The sequence below is a fragment of the Poecilia reticulata genome, chromosome 2, assembly GCF_904066995.2.
Source record: "Poecilia reticulata chromosome 2, P_reticulata-male-v2, whole genome shotgun sequence".
In the NCBI taxonomy this organism is placed as follows: domain Eukaryota; kingdom Metazoa; phylum Chordata; class Actinopteri; order Cyprinodontiformes; family Poeciliidae; genus Poecilia; species Poecilia reticulata.
In genome coordinates this window covers 16524707-16547374 of record NC_088831.1, presented here as the reverse complement: position 1 = coordinate 16547374, position 22668 = coordinate 16524707, and the positions used below count along the sequence as shown (strand labels likewise).

The 22668-nt window shown below is 42.6% G+C and overlaps 1 protein-coding gene across 2 annotated transcripts in view; it reads right to left on the bottom strand.

Annotated features, from left to right (window-relative positions):
* The window catches only part of LOC103482205 (ras-associated and pleckstrin homology domains-containing protein 1), a 67349-nt gene that overhangs the window by 26836 nt on the left and 17845 nt on the right, over positions 1 to 22668 (bottom strand). For both annotated transcript variants that reach the window (XM_081598643.1, XM_081598647.1), the window contains exons 2-3: positions 13826 to 13876; positions 29 to 163 (exon numbers count right to left, since the gene is read on the bottom strand). In XM_081598643.1, coding sequence (XP_081454769.1) covers positions 29 to 163 — 135 coding nt within the window. In that variant the 5' untranslated portion in view covers positions 13826 to 13876. The remainder of the gene's footprint in view (positions 1 to 28; positions 164 to 13825; positions 13877 to 22668) is intronic.

The window sequence follows — 22668 nt, the reverse complement described above, 5'->3', positions numbered from 1 at the left end:
CCATCACCATCGCGATCCAGCTCCGTACTTGTGTGAGCTTGTCCAGCTCTCCCAGCCAGGCTCCAAACATTTTATCCAGGTCCTGGTCCTCCTTATCGCTGTCCTCCTCTTCCTCATCCTCCTCCCCCCTCACCTCCACCTCCTCGTCTGATAGCTGATCCATCTGAGGAAGAGTAAACAAATGCTGTTAGAGACCATCTTTCATCCCCATCTAGTGGTCAGTAATGGGTACTGCAAATAAGTCAAACGGACTTTGAACTTGGGGAAGAAGAGGTTTTGTTACTCATGCCTAAGGCGTAACTGAAGCAGCGTTTATATTTGACTTAGAAATCCCAGCTGGATCTAATGTTTCATTTTTCCTTTGGAGAAACTTCCAGTTGGGCAGAGCGGCTAACTTTACATGCAGTAAACTCTTGACAAAATCAGAAAGCGCAGATCAAACTGGTGGCAAAACACTATTCTGAGAAACATCCGTCTCTGAGGCTGGCACATCAACCAAAATTTAACCACCAATGTTATGTTACAGGCAAGAAAACATTTCTGATGACAAGGAACACTGTCATCAGAAATGCATAATAAAAAGACAATCAAAAATGTAATAACCACTAAAGTTTTGAATCATTCAATTCTTTTGATTTAGACTTTGAAAAGAAAAAATATAATCTGCCTCTCTATTTCCAACTCAACCTTAAATGTAATACCACGGCTTCATTTGAATGATTAGGCTTTGGGTGAGTGAAACAATGCGAGACGGTTTGAAGGTTATTGTAAAACCATAATCTCATGCGATGGAAGCCTACTCTTCTTGATTACAGACGCAATTACAAGGTCACCGATCAGGAATGAATAACCAGCAGGCCATCTGTTGTCCCATCAACTGAAAACACAACCTGTTACAGGTGGCTGCTTCAGTCCTTAGTGTGAGTCGACAGAGTCACTGTACATCTGCAGTTTCTTCATCTGGTCTTGAAGGAAGTTGAAATCAGTCCAGGTTTATCCCACTAAAGCTTAACAAAGCGTGTTGACCAGTGAAACTACATCATCAGTACCGATTCTATATAGATGGTGAGCTGTAAAGACTTCGGACTGACGTTAAACTGTTGTCGTAGTTCTTTATTTTGACGACTCCCGACTTTATCTCACAATGTGAACAGGAGTCAGATCTTTGAAACTTCTCAACCACTTGGACCAGGCGGAGTTCCTGAGTCTAAAAATAGTCTTCAAAACAGGATTCATAACAAAGAGTCCTAAAAGCCAGAACAGATTTAAAGGAACAGTTCAGATTAATGCAGACAGTGTGCTTATGTATCCACCCTGCGAAAAACTCAACACACACCCAGGGGGAGAGACACTGTTCCTTTGACTGATGATAGCAATAACCATCTTCTCCTTCCTTCCTTCCTTCACACGCACGCATGCACACACACACACACACGCACACACACACACGAATATAAACAGAGTCCCACTTCTATTTTCATGCAAAAATTTCGTACTTCTCTAAACTCAACTTTCCAAATTTCTTAATCCTTTATCTTAAATTGAAAATATACTAATGTATCCTATGAATGAAGAAGGAAGGAATAAAGGAGAGAAGGAAGGAAACGAAATTAAGGAAGGATACAGGTAAAAATGTAAGGAAAGAAAAGGGGACACAAGCAACTAAAGACAGAAATAAGAAAGCAAAGAAAGAAGGGAGGAATAAAGGATAACTTTTAGTTGATGCCTATTTTCCCCATGCTTATCCAGAGCTGGAAATACTGAAATCAAATCCCAGTCTGCATGAGAAGCCTGTTCAGGTCAGAGGCAAAGACACATGGCACATGTTAAATTCTTCACAACTAACAGCAAATCAGTTCAATCTATAAAAAATGAAAACTGTAAAGTAATGTAACGAGACAAAAAGCTGCCTCGACATGCGTCAGTGTTAAAAAGATTTTATCTTGTAAAAGAGATGAAAGACTTCTTTGGGAAATATGAAAAGCATTTTTGATTCATACCTTCGACTACAAAACAATTTAAACCAGGCTGTATGGAAAGGCCCATGTTACAGTTTCCATTGGTTCCAGCAGAGGGCACTCTAATTTGACATTGAATAGAAACTAGTGTGTCTTTTGCTAGCATAAAAAGTTATTTGTGCTATGCTGGTTACCAACATGGAAAACCATGATTATGAACATCCAGAGGAGACAAATCCACAGAGTTACTGTATTAAAACAGAACAAACTGATGTACAACAACCGACAATCTAATTGCATTTATTTAGGCAGAAAAACAAGTGCTGCCCAAAATAATATCTCATATTGATGCTTTACCTAACATTAAAGAAAATTTGAAAAAAATAAAAAAAATAAATAATAATAATAAAAATAAGAAAATCACTTTAATTGATACAGCTAAACATTGTTGCCACAGTTTAAAAGCTGATTCAGGTACTTCCTGGACTCCAGACATTGTTAACTTTAAGCTGATTTCTGTTAGAGACAATGTATTCTAGAAAAAAAGGGTTTTTTGATGCACAAAAGAATAAAAGTGACAAATTATATTAACCAGCACCTAAATATGAATAAAAAATTATATCTTAGGCTGCTCAATGTTAGACTAATTAACTGGGTTAGCTGTCCATTACTAGTCAGCAGGACGCCGACAGTGTTGTCACAAGATCATAATATGAAAGAAGGTGAAAGCACATGTACGTGGCTCCAAGGACACAATGAGGCGGGTGGAGTGGGGATCGAACCAGCAAACTCCGACCGCCGTCTCCACCATCACCGCTGCTCTTCTGTGGAGAAGTGCGTTTGGATAGAGTGGTGGGGTCGGGATGTGGGGCGCTTCACTGACACAGACTTCTTTCATAAGTTTATAATTGGGATTTTCAGCCATTGTTTACATTCTGATTTACTGCGTCTGGCTTCCTCTGGTGCAGTTATGATGCAAGTCTCACATCAACGATGTAAAAGTCAGATGAAATTCAACACAACGGTTCAGACGCAGATCAGAGAGGTATCTGATTCAGTGAAATATATAGAAGTGGCAGAAATCAGATGGTTTTTTTTTGGGGTGTGAAAAAATCTGAACTGAGCTGTTCAGACAGCCATCATAAACTCAGCCAGAAAAAAAAAAAAAGATAAAAAAAAAAAAATCTGATTTGGGTTGAATTTACCTGCTGTGTGAACGTAGCTAAAAATTTGTTTCATTTACTGGGTTTCTATGCGGTGATGGAGCAAAAGTTGCCACATAAATTGGGCATCTTTTCTTAGAAGAGGTGTTGCGGGTGGGTGGTGTGTTTAATATATTTGTAAATTTAAAATATCTTCACCAATAAGCAAACATAGCTCATCAGTTCTACTGGCCTTTTCTGCCTCCTTTGTGCAGGCGACTCCTGAGTCTCACCCAGGACCAAGTGTGCTGTTCCTGGGTAGCTGCTCGGCCGACAGCCGTACCCTCCTGTAGCCCCCCTGGGGATTTACAGCCAGCATACACACACGCACGTACACGCACAAACAAGATTAGAGAGCAGAATGGAACACACCCTTATGCAAACATACGGAAAAACACAACATACACACAAACAGTTAGGAGCAGCGCTACAATTAGATCCCTGTGGTTCGCGAAGTCTGCTTTTATGCTCACTGTGTGTGTGTGTGTGTGTGTGTGTGTGTGTGTGTGTGTGTGTGTGTGTGGTTTGGGGATGGCTGAGAGAGAGTGCAGGAGCTTTGCAACATTCGGCCGCTTCCAGCTGCTGCAGTTTGGACGCAGACCAACTAATGAAGTTTTTCTTTCCAAACCCAGCACGGCAGAGCGTACCAGCGTTCCAAACGTCAACCTTGGAAGCCATTTTTTGTGCAACACTTTGAAAATGTCCCTCGCATTAAGTCGGGACTCTACAACAACATGAAGATTCTTTGATGATTTGGTAACTTTTGGAAACAATGTTTTCAGAAGACAGAACAAGTCATCTTCTGAAGTCTGCTTTCTAAACGTTGAGTCCGTTTTCCTGCTTCAGAACTTTTAATCCAGCGACTGTTCGGCCAGATGTCGGTGGATCCGTGATCTCTTTTCAACGTGATGGAAACAGAGCAGCTCCCCCGTCTGCAGCTTCTCCCCAGCATCAGCCTGTCAGACGCTGCTCTCAGTGCAGCAGAGCTGAGACAGCAGGTCAGAGTGATGGACTCTAAGTGCTGTGTGTGTGTGTGTGTGTGTCCAAAGTAAACAGTAATTACTTTGCTCCTGCAGCCACACTCCTCGTGTCTGTCAGACTGAAACCGTGCAATCATCCTCCTCTCCTGCATTCCTCCTCCCGCCTCTGCATCGTTTCTCTAACATAATTACCCTTCTTCACTGTTTTCTCTTCCTCCTTTCCGTATTTCCCGCTCCTCATCAGTTCCTTTGTCTCTCCAGTATTTTAATCCATGGGAGTGGCGATAAATCATACTTTCGTCACAGCAGAAGTTTGATTTCCTGCAGCCGTTAACACAAACACCTTCAGAGTCACTAGGGCTGCACCGACTGGAGGTTTCTGGCCGATAACCGATCTTTAGAAAGGCTGACCTGCCGACTCCGATCTAGGCCAGTACTGATTATTTTTTATTAAATGCCGCTAAATATAGCTGAGTTGGCAACAGCGAGGTGCAGACATGTAGACATGACCTGGTGGGGTTGGTCAGTAAAACCTCTCCCCAGCAGGGCGGAAGAGGACAGTGGCTGATCATTAGCACCCCTCATCATCAGACTGTGTTCATCTAAGGTAAAAAGCATCCGTACCTATTTCAGCATTATGGCATATTATAAACACAACTTTCTGTTTTTTTTTGTTTTTTTTGTTTAATAGACCAAAACTAAGTAGAGCTTAATTGTGAAGTGGAATTAAAACCCAGGTGTGTCTCAAATCAGTCCTAGAGGCCCAGTGCCCTGCATGTTTTGATTCTGCTCCTGGTTCAACACACCTGAATCAAATGGTGAAGATTAGAAGGCCTCTGCAGACGAAAAGAACTGAAACATGCAGGACACCAACCCTGGTGGACCAGCTCTGGACGCCCCTGGTTGAAAACTGTCTGCACAGCGAGAGTCCAACTGGAGATGGAACCCTTCTCCTGATTACACCAGACCATAAAACAGCGTTCTGACCCGCTGCGATCCACTGCGACCCGCTGCCCTCCGCTCAGTGGCAACGAGGCATCAGTCGATGAGCAGGAGATCTGATCATATAGACGGCAGGAGCCGTGACGCGACATGTCCTCCATGATCACACATTTCCAGACACATGGAAATGTAGTGAAGCCACATTCTGCTGAGTCCAAAAGCACAACAAACGAAGGAGAGGGAACAGAATCCACCTGCACACTCATCCTGTCCCTAATGCCAGCTCATCTAATGAATGTTATTCTGTCTCAGCTTTTTCACACTTTTTCACTGTGGAAGTGTCTCTAATTTTCTGCCGAGTTGTGGATCTTTTTGCTCCTCTTCAATTCTCCAGAGGAATGTGCTGCTGCTGCATGATGTGTGAGGTGCAGCTGTCATTCAGAGAGGGGCAGGCGAAGGCAGGAGAGGAGCAAAGGAGGGAGAGTGGAACATACTCCAGTCTGTGCTCCTCTCGGAGGAGGAGAAATGAAGACGTGCAGAGAAAAACACAGCCGGGGACACGAGGAACAGACGTGGATGAGAAAGAACAGAACACACACACACACTGTTAGAAGTTCACACACGCAACTCTGAAAGGAAAGCTGGAACCATGTCATCTCGTTCTGGCCTCCAACATCTGCTGCTCGTGTGCCTTTGAGCAACTTCCTCGTGAGTACTGGGCAGCTCCCAGTAACCCACACAGCCTCAACTGGTCTGTGGCCACAGCGTAGCAACAACAGAGAAGGCTTTAAAGTCCCCTCGAGCTGCACCGAATGTGGCCCATTCCCACGGCTCTATATCAGGACACACACAAATACGCACGTGCACACACACGCACGTACCACGGTTGAGTATTTTTAAGCCCAAATGTTGGCTTTTTTGTACAGCAAAGCTATAAATCAACCCAAGGAAGAAAGGAGCGTGGAGTGATTTAGGTTGCGAGTTGAGATGCTTCCCTTTGATTCTCACACACACCCTGCAGGGAGGCCATTTTCTGAAACCATGACAGGCGTTTTAGTCCGTGCCTTTCAATCCAGTCTCAGTTACGCCGAAGCTGGAAGCGGTCGCTCCGTCTTATCTGCAGACACGCAGACTGATATTGACAATACGATTTGAATAGTTTGACTTCCTGTTAGTTCTGATTTTAGACTAAGATGGAAGTTAGATAACTGCATAAAAAGGCCAGAAATGATGTCATACCCAGTGTGCGCATGCTCCAGTTCCAGGAAAAGTATTGTGGTCAGTGAGCACGCTAGCTGCTGTTAGCAACACAGGCTAATGTAATGCACTATAGCAGCTCATACAGAGCCTTCTATAGTCATTCATAACTTGAAACGTCTCCCACATCGTGCCACATTACAACCAGAATGTAGTTTACTGGGATTTTACTTCAGTCTAAACCTGACGGTCAGTTTAAGGACATCACTACTCCATTACATCTAAATAAATCTAAATGCCTGTTGGGGAACATTAACCAACAAATGGCATCACAAAGACCAAAGAACGCAGCGAAGTCGTCATTTAAAGCAGAGTGATGATCCGAAATTATACCACAGCTTTGAACAGAATCTCCAATCCATCATCTGAAAACATTATTATCCCCCACCATAATGTAGCCTTACATATAGTGGGAAAAAAACCTGGTCAGCGTCTGGACGTTAGTACGGTTTTAATTCTGCTCTACAGAAATGCTACTTGACATGCAGTCAGTTCAGACTGCAGATGTTAGCTCCTGCGGTAGTGCTGCTAATGCGGCTTCCACTGTGTGCATTGAAGCCGAGTAAGGTATATTTGGTGCTTGGACAATTAAAGTAGGCAGGTATAAGTGTTTTCTCATGCTAGTAGAACCCTGGCCAGTTCCGCAGACACTTTATGACCCTCCATGTTGCTGCTGACACTACAAAAACAGTCTAGTAACCAGTCTGCATGGTGTTCAATGATTTCCCCTGCTGAACCAGACTCTGTAAACACTCCACACATGGTGCCTGTGCTGTGTTGTGGCGTTGCGACAGGTTTGTAATTAGCAAAAGGATTCATACTGTGACACCCAGACGCTGGGTGCTCTGTGGTGTGTGTGTGTGTGTGTGTGTGTGTGTGTGTGTGTGTGTGTGTGTGTGTGTGTGTGTGTGTGTGTGTGTGTGTGCGTGTGTGTGTGTGGCCTGCCAGGTCCCACAGTGAATCCGTAGTAAAAACAGTTTCATGCACACTGTTCTCCTCTGCTCTGCAGGAAGCAGGTTTTGTAGTCTTTGTTCATTTTCCCCAGCAGAGAAATGTGAACGTTGGAGAAGACAGAGCATGGCTTTAATTAGAGTGGAGATGATTTCCTGACACACAGCTTCAATCTGGCCCTACTGTTGTAACGATGCAGCAGTGAAGACTGACGAAGTCACAGAAAAACTATTTGGATTGCAATTTAATATATCTCAATAACTGAAAAAATTATGACTGCTGCGCTTTTTTTTTTTTTTTTACGTTTCTTTCAGTGTAAAGGTGGGGCTTTCTTTCAGACAGTCTGAAAATTACTCTTCTGCTCTAAAATAATAATAAAAGAAAGCCCATATCGGAGATTTTTCTGTCTGAAAATGCTAAGTCATATATCTTTAGCAATATATTATTATTTGTATATTTATTGTAGATTTTGTTTTTTACCTGCACCATTAACACTTGAATATGTGTATATGTACCAAAGGCACATAAACAGTTTTTCTGTTTTTGTTGTGTACGTCGGTAGCAAAGCAAAGACATTTTATTGCCAAAATGACTGTTGTGTGTTTATGCAAGGACAATAAAGTAAGTCTACGTCTTGTTGCTCTGGTCACTGACATTCATATAATCTGAGTGGAATTACAAAAGTGTCTTATGTAAACCCAACATCATGTCTTCTTGTCTTATGCGCTGAGGGAACTAAACACTTGGAGATTTTATGTTAAAACCCTCCGAACTGAAGCTGCGTTACACAAATGTTTGCGTTTTACTCCAAACTGTGAATCCAAAAGTGCTTCAATGAGTAATAACTGTTGTGATATCAGAAGTAAGTTCAGCAGCAGCAGCAGCAGCAGACCCAGTGGTGTTCATCCTGTAGGCCAGGCTCACATATCACTGCAGAATGTGCAGGTCCTCTCACACAGGAAGAGGGGTGGGAGGGCATAGGAAGCTGAGGACGAGTGAGGAGCTGCCTGCTGATCCAGCAACCATTATATCACTTCCCCCGAGACCTGCATCTGGGATTACATCATTTCCTGTTGGTTTCCCCGCTCCGTATCGACATCTGCCTCCATCTCTCAATACAAGGAAGGGAGATTAATCCGGAGAGAAAACACACCGTCTGGGATGATTTTATGTTCCACTATGCTGGAGCTCAGCTGACACACACCGAGGGGAAAGATCTCAGAGCACACACACGCACACACACACAGACCTGCACACAATATCTAACAAAAACAACACACAGCTGTGTGTTTGTGTGCATTTTCCCCTCAATCCAAAAAACCCAGCAGATCCCTGAGGTACTCAGCTGCTGCCATGTAATGCGACACACACACACACACACACACACACACACACACACACACACACACACACACACACACACACACACACACACACACACACACACACACACACACACACACACACACACACGCACTTACAGACAGAACAAATGAGTTCTATTTTTACTCGTACAGAAACAAACAGGAGGCAGCAGGAAGTTGATACAGCTGAATGGATTTACAGAGAGGTGGGGACGGCGGTGCCCCCTCACCCCCCAGACAACAGTTTGGTTCTGTTGGGCTGCAGAATCGGGCCCAGCAGGTCAGCAGTGCTGCTGGTGACCAGGCAGAGCTACATGATGGAGGGAAGCAGGAAACACATTGAAGCTGCTCTCACATCCTTTATTGCTGTCTCTATAAATATGACGGACAGCTTCTTGGAATCTATGTTACTATGGTAACGTATGTTGTTGGTTACCAGCAACATGCCGAAAGATGATGCATGTCTCAGGTCCTGCATCAGGTCTTTACTGGATCAGATTCTCACCCACCAGGGCAGCAGCTAGTGGCTATGTAAGCAATATTGGTAAATTAACAAGCTAGTAAAACATCCTTGATTCATGGAGGAATTTGATATAGAGAGCCTGTGAAAGGTTTTCACCCCCCTTGGATGTTTTACCCTTTACTCCTACAAATCAATCATGAGTAACAAAATTGGGATTCTTTGACAAGAAAAATATACGAAAAACCATTAAATACAAATATTAGAACTTAGAACAAGTAATTACATGGCAAAAAGAAAGCCTAACAATGTTAATCAGGACTGATTTGTAAAAGCAATAAAAACAATGTAAAGCATCTAGTAAATGTGTACACATCACTGTTCAACTGACAGGTTATGCAAAGTCAAACATTACTTCTAATCTCTTTTTTTTTCTGCATTAATTTTCTGCATATCCTGTACAATTCAACTGAAACACGACAACCTGTTCAGGGGAAAACTGTAAAAAATACAAACAGCTGAGTCCATGAGTATGCACACCCTAATACACTAATAATAATAATAATAATATAAATAAACGTTAGCATATTCTGTGATTTAAAAAAATACAGACACTAAAATATGAGGAGTGGTTCTCAGCATTATTTACTTTTCTGTTCTAAATCTGTCACTTTGTAATGAGCCAATCAGATATTTCTGTCTGGTCACCAGACAGCGGAGCTGGCCTGAATCCCATCAGCGTTTATAGTGACTGATATTTCGATCAGTCAGTCGGGTTTTGCTTTGCAGTCAGTGGCCGCTGCTTCACCGACCCAGAGACTTTTAGCTGGCCTGATGCAGATTCTGGTCAGAAAATGGAGGCTTCCCTAGCCGTGTTTCCTTTAACCACAAAACTGCGTAAATTAAAATTTCTGAAATAGATTTGCAGCAATTTCAAAAAAACTTTTTTTTTCTTTTTTACAATTTTTTAACTAAGTTTAGTTACAAATTCAGTTGGCTTAAATGAAGTTTTACAACAAGTTAAGCAGACTAAAATCTGAAAATGATTTTGGAGCATTTTAAATCGGTCAGAATTTCCAGGACTACAAATTGTTATTCTCTATAGAATAGATTTTTTTTCTGCACCTGTAGTGCATTATTATTTTTTTTTCCAAGAGTATCAAACAATAGCAACGTTTGTTGGAAAAACATCTGGACAATAACCTTTCCCAGATTTGTTAGAACTAGAAAGAACAGCCTGACCTCCTGCTGTCAAGTGAAACTAAGGTGGAGAGGCCGGTCAGAAAACCGTCAGTCCAGCTGTCTACAACCTGCCAGACACAACTAACCCTGATAAAGAACAAACAGAGGCACTCCTTCACCAAAGCCCACACCCCCACTCTGTGTGTACCTTCAGGGTGTTTGCTTTTGAATAAACGGCTCTTTCGGTTTGAGGCTAAATTCATTACAGAGACGAACATTTCTGGCTGAAATGGTCACGACAGAAAAAAAAACAACAAAAAAAACCTTGTGACCTTTGAACCTGCTTCCAGTGCACACACCAAGACAGTGCATTTCTGCACCGCTTCATTATTCACTCAGTGACGGCTGCAGGTGTTACAGCCTGTTGTGGCCGAAGTGTAGTTGTCGTTTCATGCCTCTCTCCGTCTCAGACATGTAACAGACTGTGACACACACACACACACACACACACACGCACACACACACACACACACACACACACACACACACACACACACACACACACCCCGTCTCAGCAGTAAGGACAGGATTTGCATCACTCTTTGCTTGCTGCAGTTAGGGAAGTTCAACAAGCCAATCAGATCCAGGTTTGTTTTTGTGTAAGAGATTTTCCTTATTTGTGACATCAAAAAGTGTCCTTATTGAAAGATTAATACATTTTTGAGTTGTGTAACATTTTAAGATTTTACTTCAGCAAACCCAAAACTTATACCCTAATTAAATAGAATAAAAATGTCTACCTGTGTTGTTCTGCCAGATATAATTGAATGTTAAATTGTTGTTGGTGGGGGGGGGGGGGGGGGGGCGGTATGGCCCCTAAATCAGTCTAAGGGTTTTAAATGACCCCTGAGCCACACTCTGGACACCCCTGATGTAAGATGCTTGTTTCATTTCACACTGTCACTTTCCAGACAATTTCGACATTCTAGCAATGAACAGACTCACTGGCCAGTAAGCAGAATCCACCCATTTTTTTTTTAAGTTTGAGTTTCTCTGACTTTTTTTCCAATTACTGAATGAAGCATAACTAAGCACCACCATGCCATGGTGACAACACCTTTTAGTGTGGATGTGGCTATAGAGGTGAATAAAACTCTCCGCTGGCAGCCGTCATTATCAGTGAGGTGTTTAAAGTGAAGACAGAGGAAGAACATCCAGAAGAACATCCAACACATTTGCTACTGTTACCATTTTCCACCATTTCCACTTGACCCCTATTATAGTGTGTCAAAAGACTTGCTGATTAAATATGCAGGAATCAAACCTCCGGTTTACAACACTCGCACTCAGAACAGCATTATGTGGCTAGCTCCAGGAATCACAGAAACATTTATTTCTTCACAGAACTCAAATAGAAGTCTAAAGAGCATTACCCCCCCCCCCACCACCACCACAAGAGGAGGGATTATCTGCAAAACCTCATGAATGTGGCTCCATATACCTCAGTTAGGATCCGCCTTCTGGAAACCACTTCATAGTTTTCCAACCAACCAGCCAGTAGCTGCCTGCCAACCAGCTTAAAGCTGCTTTCCAGCTGAATTAGTGACATTCACAATGTCAACAATGTAAGAGTTATACTTTTGGTATCCCTCAGCAAAAATAACTGAAGTGTACAACCTGAGCCACATGTCTGCAGTTAATGTGAAAAGCAGCCATCAGTATGTGGAACGTATGAGACCTGCCGGTCTTGAGAATCTGACTGGAGGAACTGGTTCCCAGTCATCCACAGGAGCACCACAGGAACTGGACGTCATTTTGGGTTTCAAAGATCGGTTCACAGTTAGTCCAAACTTGAACCAAAATGTGTTGAACAGAGACAGATCATGGCTGGACAATAAATCAATAAATATATATCGTGATAGACATGTGATCAATACCAATAGGTAAGAGAATATTCGATATTTGACATGTAGAACAGGCACTAAACTCGGATCCAGAACCAAACAGCATTCTGGAAGATGTAGGCAGAGGAAAGACTTTAGCTCAGTGGTGTCCAAAGTGGGTCTTCAAGGGATGGCATCCTGCATGTTTTAGTTCTGGACGGTCGACCCTGGGGGAATCCTTCAGCGGCTCTGCCGCTTGCAGCTTCACCGTTACGCCTTTCTCCCTCTGATTTGCACGTCTGCGGACTCATTGCTCTCCTCTTCCGAGCACGCCTTCATCTCTCAGACTCTTCCAGCTGCTTCTCGTTTTCACCAGAGATCTCAAGGTCATCAGCAAACGTAGAACACAAGGACTTCTGCAAGACCTCATTTGTCCACCCACCCATCATTTCTGGGATCAAAAAGGGGTCAGAGTTAATCCCAGACATAATCCCACCCCGACCTACCTCACACCTTAACACCATCTCACTGTGCATGTGGACGTCCTGCATACTTCTGACTGCCCCAAAGTTGTTTTCTTGGCAACTTCACTGTTCTTTACCATCAGCACCCTAAATATCTTTAGTGTTCTTAACCTAATTCCACAATTTATCTCTGTGTAGTTACTACAGATGCATCAATCTGACATTAATATCCTTATAAATTAAAATTTGTGACAATATGCCTGATACATAAGGGCAGATCTATTCACTGTAACTCTATGCGTTGTGCTCTGAGCGACTTCATGCTTTATTATTTTACATTATGCATAGAATTCCTAAGTGGATTCTGAACCATTTTATTGCAGTTTAATTTTACATGTTGACAAAAGTAGTCAACTTGTTTTTGTCAGTTTCAGTTTCTTTGTCATTTATTCTACACTGGCTGCTCTACTCCTAACTGCACTGACTGAACAAATCAAAGTTGGTTGTACAAGTTTGACCAACATGGAAAAACAGCAGCTTGTGAAGCTACTGGCGTATTTAAGTGTGCTGGTGCAGAGTTGCCAAGTGCATTTGTAATTCAGCACGTTTATGACCATGTTTAAAAAAAAATTAAAAATTTTAGCAAATTCAGCCAATAAACCTCAGATATCAATGTTGGTATCGGAAGTGAAAACAGTGGATCAGTGCATGCCTAGTAGTTACATCACAACCAGAGCTCTCCAAGCCATAGCTATTCTCTCACTCATGGATTGTGTTAAAAAAAATATCTAGCTTAAAAGTCTCCATGCCTCCATTTTGATTGGTATGTTTTTGCTCTTCATCCTCCTCACAGCTCCCCCCACTTCCTAATTTATTCACTTCTGTTTCTCCTGTTTTGCTCCCTCATCAGCTGCTCCTCACACTGCACTATATTCTTTCTAGATCTCATACACTGTCAGTCCTGCTCAACTTAAGCCGGGTAGGTAGTGCGAGTAAAACTCTGGTGAATGTTTGTCCTGGATTCTCTGTTGAACTCCTACAGTCGGATCAGAGCGGTGGGGACTGAAACTGGTGCAGGTCCCAGGAGGAAATGCTCAGCCAAGTCTGTTGACGTTCGCGAAAAATGCGCAACAGTAGCAGCAGTGTGAAACACACTGATCTGTGTGGAGTAACGCTGCTCACCTTTGGTCTGCAAACGGCTCAGCACAGCTCAGGAGCGCCGGTTCAGTCACCCTGCAGACACAGAGCAGAGGAAAAGTTTCAACTTTACAATCAGGTTTCCTTAAGACAGAACGTGAACTATTCCATATATAGGGATGGATATTTTTAGTAGAAAATACAATTGCCATTTTTTTTATGTGGCTCTGATGCTTAATGCCTTTATTTTATCAATATCCTCAGAACAGAAGTGTCTCTTCATTTTCACTGTAAATTTTTGATACATTTTAAATCACTGTTTACTAAAACTGTTCTTCTACATTTCAGCTGTTAAAGCAAAATGTTTCTGCTCTCACAGAAACGCGGTGTATTCCTAATCCCTTAAAGTTTAACATGGTGTTGATCGGTCCTTGCAGCTGTAGCAGGTTTAACTCTTCTGGGCAGGTGTTTATGACCATGCTCCCGGAAGTACATGTGTGAGGTCAGACACTGATGTTGGATGGGAAGCTCTGGCTCAGAGCCTGAACTCTCTACCAAAGGTGTTCCACTGGGTCGGGCTTGGGACTCGGCGCAGACCATTCAGGGTCTTCTAAGCTAAACTCGCTCATGTCTTTATAGACCTTTGATCTGTGGAGCTCTGCTGGAATGTCTCCAAACTGTTTCCAAAGAATCAAGGGAATTAAATTATCTAAAATGTCTTGGCATGCTGAAATACAAAAGAGCTCATTTTCCTGGAAGTAAGGAATTTAAAATGAAAACCAGCCCCCGATATCATAAAACCAAACTGCACCAAACTGTACACTTGACACAACGCAGTATACCAAGTGTCATTCTCCTGCCAACCACCAAACCCAGAATCACCCATTTCCTTTCCTCTTTGTTATGATTCTGTGATCGGCTGTTTGTGGAATGAGAGGAAATTTAACAACAGGATTTATTCCCGTCGTGGCACCACCGTGGAATTCCCTGTGCTGTGAAAAGTGGCTTTGCTAATGTTTTTGGAGGCAGTCAAAAGCCATGACAAGAACACATGAATTCAAAGGTTTCGATGAGCAAGTCATTACATTTGGGTACATCACAAAAAATGCCAGCAGCGGTGTTTCCATTGACCGTATACCTGCGCAATTTAACACTTCGTAAAGAACTTCGCTTAATGGAAACGCAACAATTTTGAAAAGAAAAAACAAAAAGTTTTAGATCAAATGTTTTGCCGCTGGGACGAGGTGGTTTGGCCGTATCAAAACTGATTCATTTGTGCAAAACTGCAATAGAAACACTTTGTCCACCTCACACGAGTCACACGGTCGTCAACCCAATGTTGCCACTGACACAAACCATGAAAAAGAAGACAACGGTATGTAGGAGGAGGATTATGGTGCAGCATGTTTTTTAATGACTTCTCACAAAGATAAACATAATCTGTAACTCCAACACTGACTTGTTCCCAAGTCGCTGGTTCCCACTGGAACAAGGAAGCGATGCGTTCTTCTTACCATGCATTTTATCGGCACGTTGAACTCTAAACCTTAATAGGAAGCTACTACTGGTAGTATTTTAATATTTAAACTTCAAAAGCATGTTAATTGCAGGCCTGGTTTTTCACTGTACGCAAACACTCTAACCCTGACCAGTTCATTTAAAACCCTTAAACAGAAGCCAGAAGGCTGTGAGAGGCCTACAGGCTACAACAAGGTGGAGATGAAGCTAGAAAACGTTCTAATGAGGTAACAAAAATGTTCAGAGACACGCAGCTGTCTATACACTAAATATACTGTCAGCAGGTGGCACCAGTGTGTGTTCCTTTCATGGTGACCAAGCTGGATGCGTGTGACCTAAAAATAAGTGACAAGCCACAACGTTGTGTTGTCGTAGTTTGCGTCTCCTTTCCCCACAGTGTGTGTTTCTGACCCACTCTACTCCTTTGAAGCTGCTCTGCAGGCTTTCCCCCTTCGGCTCTGGTCTCATTTCCTTCTACATCTGTGTTCACTTGTTCAGCCGACGTCCCGGTAAATCACCACTGCTCTCCCTGTTACAGCTTCATCAGCTGTAGGCCTCTCATTGAGTAATTCATACAGAAAGCGGCAAACTGCGTGAGAGATGCTGCAATTATGTTTTCAAGGGTTTTGCAGTGAACATCTCTCATGGGTGTGTGTGTGTGCATGCATCATGTTTCTATATCCTTGTGGGGACCTTTTTCTATCTACAGTGTGCGGTTGTTGTGGGCTACTGTTCCTTGTGGGCACAAATCCTGGTTCCCACGAGGGGAAAGGTGGGTTAGGGGTCAGGTTTAGGACTAAAGTGTGAATTGAGTTTTGGTTAGGGTAAGGCTATAGAAATGAATGGAAGTCTATGGAAAGACCCCACAAAGAGAGAGACATGACTGTGCATGTGTGTGTGTGGGGGGTGGGGGGGAGTCCCTCCACAGAACTAACCAGGTTGTGCAAATGCATAAAAAAATAATCACTTCACATGACAGGGGAGAACACGCACACACACACACACGCACACACATACACACACACACACACACACGCACACAGCCCTACTCATACCAAGATAAAAATATTAGCAGCTCCCATGTGATTGGTAGCTAAAGGCTGAACTAACAATAACAACATTGTCGTAGCAAACGTAGCGCTCATGAGCACATCGGCAGCCTAGTGTGATTCTCACTGTCGCAGTAAAGCTAAATTTTCGATAAGTCAGGAAGAGGAACCTTCTTCATCTGTTACCGGGGTTACAGAGACCCACCGGACCACGGAGTGGTGAAAAAAGATGGTTTCACTATATAGAACCCCATGTGCTACAGAGCTCCATTATGCGCTCTCTAGCACAGCACAAAGTGATGCCCTCAAACACCTCACAGTACGTAGTCGATGGCCCTGGGAACTGACCTGAAGTCATGTTCAGATATCAGAGCCTGTTTGTGGTTGATGCAAGCAAAAACCAAATAATGGTTTCTGTGGCTCAGCTGTGGTTTCAATTCCAGCATACTTCCTTAAGCGTGGCATTCAACATCAACCTCCATCTGCCTAATGGAGCATGAATGTTTATGTGTTTATTATTTTTCACTGAAAATAAATGGAGATAAACTCTCACTGACTGTTCTTATCGTCGAGTTCAGCTCAGCTCTACAGCAGATCACTGTGGCTTGTAGGTTATTAGAACCTTTTGTTACCACAACACAGTGTTAGATTTCAAAAATGCCAGATGGCCAAACAACCATGAGAAAACGCTGATTAGCGTATATTAAACCAGGAATGCGCTTAATAGTTGCAGGACACTGGCTGCCCAGAAGTTTTGACCCCTGACCTCCAGGGAACCACCATGCCGGTTCAACTGCCACACAACCCATTCAGTTTCTATAGCAACGCAAGCCCCACAAAGCCAGTTCACGGTGGTGGACAGTGCTGGACTGATGTGGCAATGTCAAACTTCCATCTCCCTTCAAAAATAAAAAACGATGTGTCAGGAAAACACTTCCTCATCCTGCTGTTGAAATTGATTACTTGACAGGAAAGTATGTGGAGGAATTGGTCAATAATGCCACTGTGTGGTTGACCATGATCTGGTGGTGTAATTCTTTGATTCACCAATTTTCTACTACAGATATTCCTTTAAAGTTAAATACTGACGCAGTAACTAACTGATGGGTTGATTCTACCGATTCAGAATTCCAAGGAATTCTCTGTAAGAATATGAATAGAATTCCAAGAATGCTGGGGTCTTTATATAGAATAGGGGTTATCACTACATTAAAGGTGAATTTTAATACAATTTGTGTGACATATTCTAAATAGTTAATAGTTAATGCTAAGTTTTTCACACGTCGCTAATGGCATCGCTATCCTACGTTTGATTTATTTTTCCACCAGGAAGAATTAGCCTCAATAATGTGGGCTCTTGGCTCTTGGTTCAAGGGACAAATCAGAGACAGTTCACTTCTATATGCAGTCATATGGAGCAAAACGTGGAGCTTCCCCAAGACCAGCTGTTGCTGCATGGCATCAGTCAGCTGGCGTCAGAAAAACAATGAAACTGTACTTTTCCCTCTATAAAAAAAAACAAAAAACAGTCAGCTGTTTGGAAATATGTCCAGTCCTAAAATCACAGCCTGTCAGTCACAGCTCGGCAACCATAGAGACACACCACCTCATACTTTTATTAAGGTAACACACCTTCAAAACAAATGCAAAACATATGCTACAAGGTTTAGTATATCTGGCAGTGGACAAAAAACAGCAGACTAGTTAGTGTGACTATTAAAGCGAGTAATTAACTTGACTAAATTAATATTGTTTGCAGTGTGTGACTTAACTTTGGAATGACTACAGCCTAACTGTAACATATTTAACCTCTGTGATGTACTGATTAGCTGGCAGAATCATTTTAATCTCACTACGTCAGATCATCAAAACGTCTGTAACTAAGGAGACTGATTTTTACTGGAATGTTTGTTCTTTCCCAATTTCATGTATCGTTACTTGTTTTGTTGTTACAGTAAACCAATCACTGCCTTAATTTGCTGGTTTGCCTCCAATTCCTCATCAAGCTCAAACATAAAATCCCAGCCCACCGAGGTCCTGGCCTTTACTCTATTATGTTGGTGGGAGCAAAAGCCAGTCGGCCGACTGCCATGGCAACCAGCAACAGTCAATATATTACATAACAGAATAAAATAATCAGAAAATTATTCTGTTAAAGAATCTGAAGCAAAATCGTTTTTATTCGTGCCAAAATGCCGGGAAAATAATCTGCTCTTTAAATTTGTTCACTCCCCCTCTTACTGCAAGTCGGATTTATTTTTGTTTTTATGCAGCCAAGCTGTAAAAGCTCTTTGTTAGTCATAAGGAATATCTTTAGTTCCTGTCATGCATATTTTCCCAGATTACTCCTGACCAACATGTCTGATCTCAGTTCATTAAATGGGTTTATTTTAGAATGTCTATTTATTAGCGTTGTGTTTGTGAAGTGCTGCAGCCTGGCTTCTCCTCCTCGGCAGATTGATGACTCTTCTATTATCCAACAGACCACTTGAAAGGTTATTACAAAAGAAGCCAGCCTGCCAAGACAAAGGCTTTTAACTCTCCAATTGGAAACAATAGTCTTACCTCCGTTAGTCCCCTTGTAGTAAAACTGTGGTCCACTGCTAGAGGGCTGTGTTGGTAATACTTAGTCATGATTTCCTTTGACAACAGGCTACAAGTATCTACTTTAGGGCATTGCTTCATATCTGATTCATTGCCAAATCATTTCATATGTTTCGCTTCCACATAGCGGGCATCCGGGTCTCCACCCCTGCTACATGGATATGAGGCTTTGCTGCGTCTCAGATAGACGCAGCCTGAGCAGTGAGGTGCAGCTAAATGTGTTTGTGGGGGGTGAAGGGGGAAATTGCCCTCGTTAGGATATTAAGGACAGATAAATGGAGCCACTGTTTGTTTACTGCAGTCAACACGAGACTCTAGAACAAGAACTTGTGTCACTGAGGCGGTATAGTTTCCTACAACCACAGTTTATCCAGTTACTACCATTTGGCCTCTGTATCATAGAAATGTCCTGCAGTTACAACCACCTGGTGTTTGCAGAACACTTCTTCTCCTATCTTGGTACAGTGGACTCCCACCTACTCGCTGTTCAGATTCACGTATTTGTGGATTTTTCTGTGGAAAACGCTGACTTATTAGCAGAAAATTAACCTACTTGCAGATTATTTCGTAGAGAATATTGAAGATATTCAACAGAAAATGCAGGTTTATTAATCAGAAGTAGTTTGGCGTAATGCCAGTCGGCACGCTATTGACTATTGTTTGCAAAGCAGCCAATCCCGTTTGAGTTCCTTGGTGCTGATTGGCTGTGCCTCCAAGAACAGAGACAAGGAAGACTATAGATGTCGGTGTGAAGACAGTTTCCCATATTAACGCACACTAAGGTGCATCTGGAGTTTGACCTCCAGCAGGAAGTGTTAACTGTTTTTAGATCTCAATTATTCACAGATTACAGCTGTTTTACTTTTCCCAAACTTCTTCTGTTAGTCCTTATCATTTATTTAGTTAGCTTCAGGCTATTTTAAAACTCATCAAAGAGCAGCTTATTTACACAAAACTTCAAACTGCAATTAACAGGATCAGTCACGTTTTTTTTTTTTTTAAATCTTCCATTTTTCCATTTACATCCAAACCAGCGCGCATCTAGTGAAGCCAATTCACTTTGAATAATATTACGGCATCATTTGTCACAGAGCAGTTCAGACCGCCAGCTCTGAAGCCTCTCGGTCTCCACATTCACTTCAATAAAAAGTCACAATTGCTTCCCCCAAGTCAATAAAGTGACCCTGGCATCATCAACCTGCTGGGGAATTATCTAACAAGTTTTCCTTCATTCCAATGATAACCATCCAAAAAGAAAGACGCAGTGGCCAAGTTCCTCCAGGCTTTCTAAAACTCTGCTTGCTTCTAATACCGTCTCTGTCTGTTTCAGAATAACGATAAAAAGTTACTCATAAGGTTATTAATAAGACTATTGCCTCCCAAACAGCCTGATATTTTTAATGCAGTTTTATCGTAACTGGCCCACAATTCTTCATAAACTACCAACTCATTATGGTGTAGATGCGATTTTAATTTTAATGTGCTTACATGTATATTTAAATTAGCGGTATATTTTCACATGAATAACAGTAACGGTGGGAGGTGGGAATGGTAGAAGCACCGGTGTGTGTGTGTGTGCGCGTGCAGAACAGCTCATCTTTTGTAAGCAGACAGTTTAGTCTGCATCAGCTGAAGGACGTCCACACACACAAGATTTTACCCTGAGTAGCTCCAACAGCTCAGTTTGCACCTGCTGCAGCTGAAACGAGGCCAACAGTTTCACTGAAGGGACATTCTTCCATACGAGCAGCTCAGCTAGCAACAAACTGTTCTGCCTGGTAACCAGTTAGCCCCCCAACTAAACCAGTACAGTCCTGACGAGATGAGCAGTCAGGTCAGATTACAGGCTGCAGAGTGAACGCACCCCGAGGGATATCTGCTGCATGCTTTTTTTTTCTTTTTTACTCCAGTTAGGCTCAGACTGGCGGCGCTGCAGGGCCTGAGAGGTCAATGCAAAAATCTGCCCTGAATTCTATTTAAGGGTATGAGAGTAAAGAGGGCTGAAAGCACACGCTCATTTCAGGTATCTGATAACAATAAATTGTTTCCTTTTGCTTCACAAATATGCACTTCTTTGTGTTATTCTGTGCAGAATTACACAAAGGCTGCAATGTTACAATAGTGTAAACATTACACAATCCTTTATATCAGTGTAACTTCATGTTTTGAGGAGCTCTTCTGACCATGCGTCACCGAGTTTCCTTCCCATCCAATCCGGCAAAGCTAACTCCTGACACACACCACGCACGCACACAAGCACGCACACAAGCAAGCACAATATTTCCTATCCTTGTGTTCCTGTTTCAACTCTGCAGGGAAACCTAGGGGCCAAAAGTAGAGTTTTTTTTTTTATTTCCCCAACACTCTCTAGAACCATTTTTGGTTTGGATTGTTGCCCCAAACAAATCAGGCAGGAAGCGCACCAAGTACTGGGACATTTTCTTCTTTTATTCTCCATATATTTTTCAACTCTTAGCTGATCATTGGGTTTTTTTTGGCATGAAGACGAAACACCAGCTTTGTGTAAAATCTGTTCCAGCTGCCAGGTAAACACCTGGATCATCACATGCTCTGGAAGGGAGTCGACACGGGCAGAGAAGCTGAGATAAATGTTCTCTTAACGCGATGCTCAGGAGGTGAATCCACGCTGCCCCGGAACCCGTTTGGGAACATGAGATGGTTTCTGCTCTGAAGAGCTTCACCCGTTTGCCGCTGTGATCAGCCGCACTGCAGAGCTGTCAGGAGGAATCCAGCAACCTCAAAGCTGCTCTGACACACAGCGAGCACCGCCTCATAAACCCACTGCAAGGTCACCGAGTTACTGGGTTAATATGCTGCTGCGATCAGGCTGCGTGCATGAGCAACCGTTTATCATGTTGGCCCACTAGCTGCAGTAGCTGCACCCCAATTATGGTCTCAGTCTGTTCAGATCTAACCAGTAGAACGCAGTTAAAGCTAAGCTTTGATGTTATCTAATGACTAAGCCAGGAAGTAGCCCTAACCCTCCAGCAGAGGAGTTTCAAGATCTCATTCAGTGATGGAAGGATGGAGCAAAACTCTGAGTTTACCTTTCTATCTACATATTAACGGTTACCGATGGTTACAGAAGTATTGATCATCTTTCTTGGTTTTCCTTGAGGTCTGAGATCCCAATTCTGCTAAATTGTCTGTCCAAGAAATTTGTGGCGAGTACTGGCGACAAAAATCAGTAGCCAAATTTTCCATCAAAGTTTTTAAACATAAATTTTAGAGCAATTCATTTGAAAAGGTTGATGGAAACAACAAAAATCCAGCCAACCACCTCGATTTTGCAAATAAATGTTTTTCCACTCACTTGAGGTGTTTTCTGACTACTCAGACAAAGAGTCAATGTGGTAAAGGGGAGATGGAAACACATCTGCTGAATAAGGTCCAACATAGCCCCTGTTGGGTCTGTGCCTTACCAGAGGCAAAAAACTCGGAGTCCAAACCTCCAGCTCAGAGGTTTGGCTTTTCCGAGATGTTTGGTCCGTGAGAGTTTACAACCTCTACTTCCTGTTGATTACAGCCATGTGTAGCGTCAACATCTGATGAACTTATGCATTGAGGTGCCTGGTTGATTCGCTCGGCCAATTCGTATTTGCCTTTCTCCATTTTCCTTTTTTGGCTGCATTTCAAAAGTCTGTTTCAAATTCACATGAGAAGTTGATGGAAACACAGCTACTGTGCTTCAGTTTT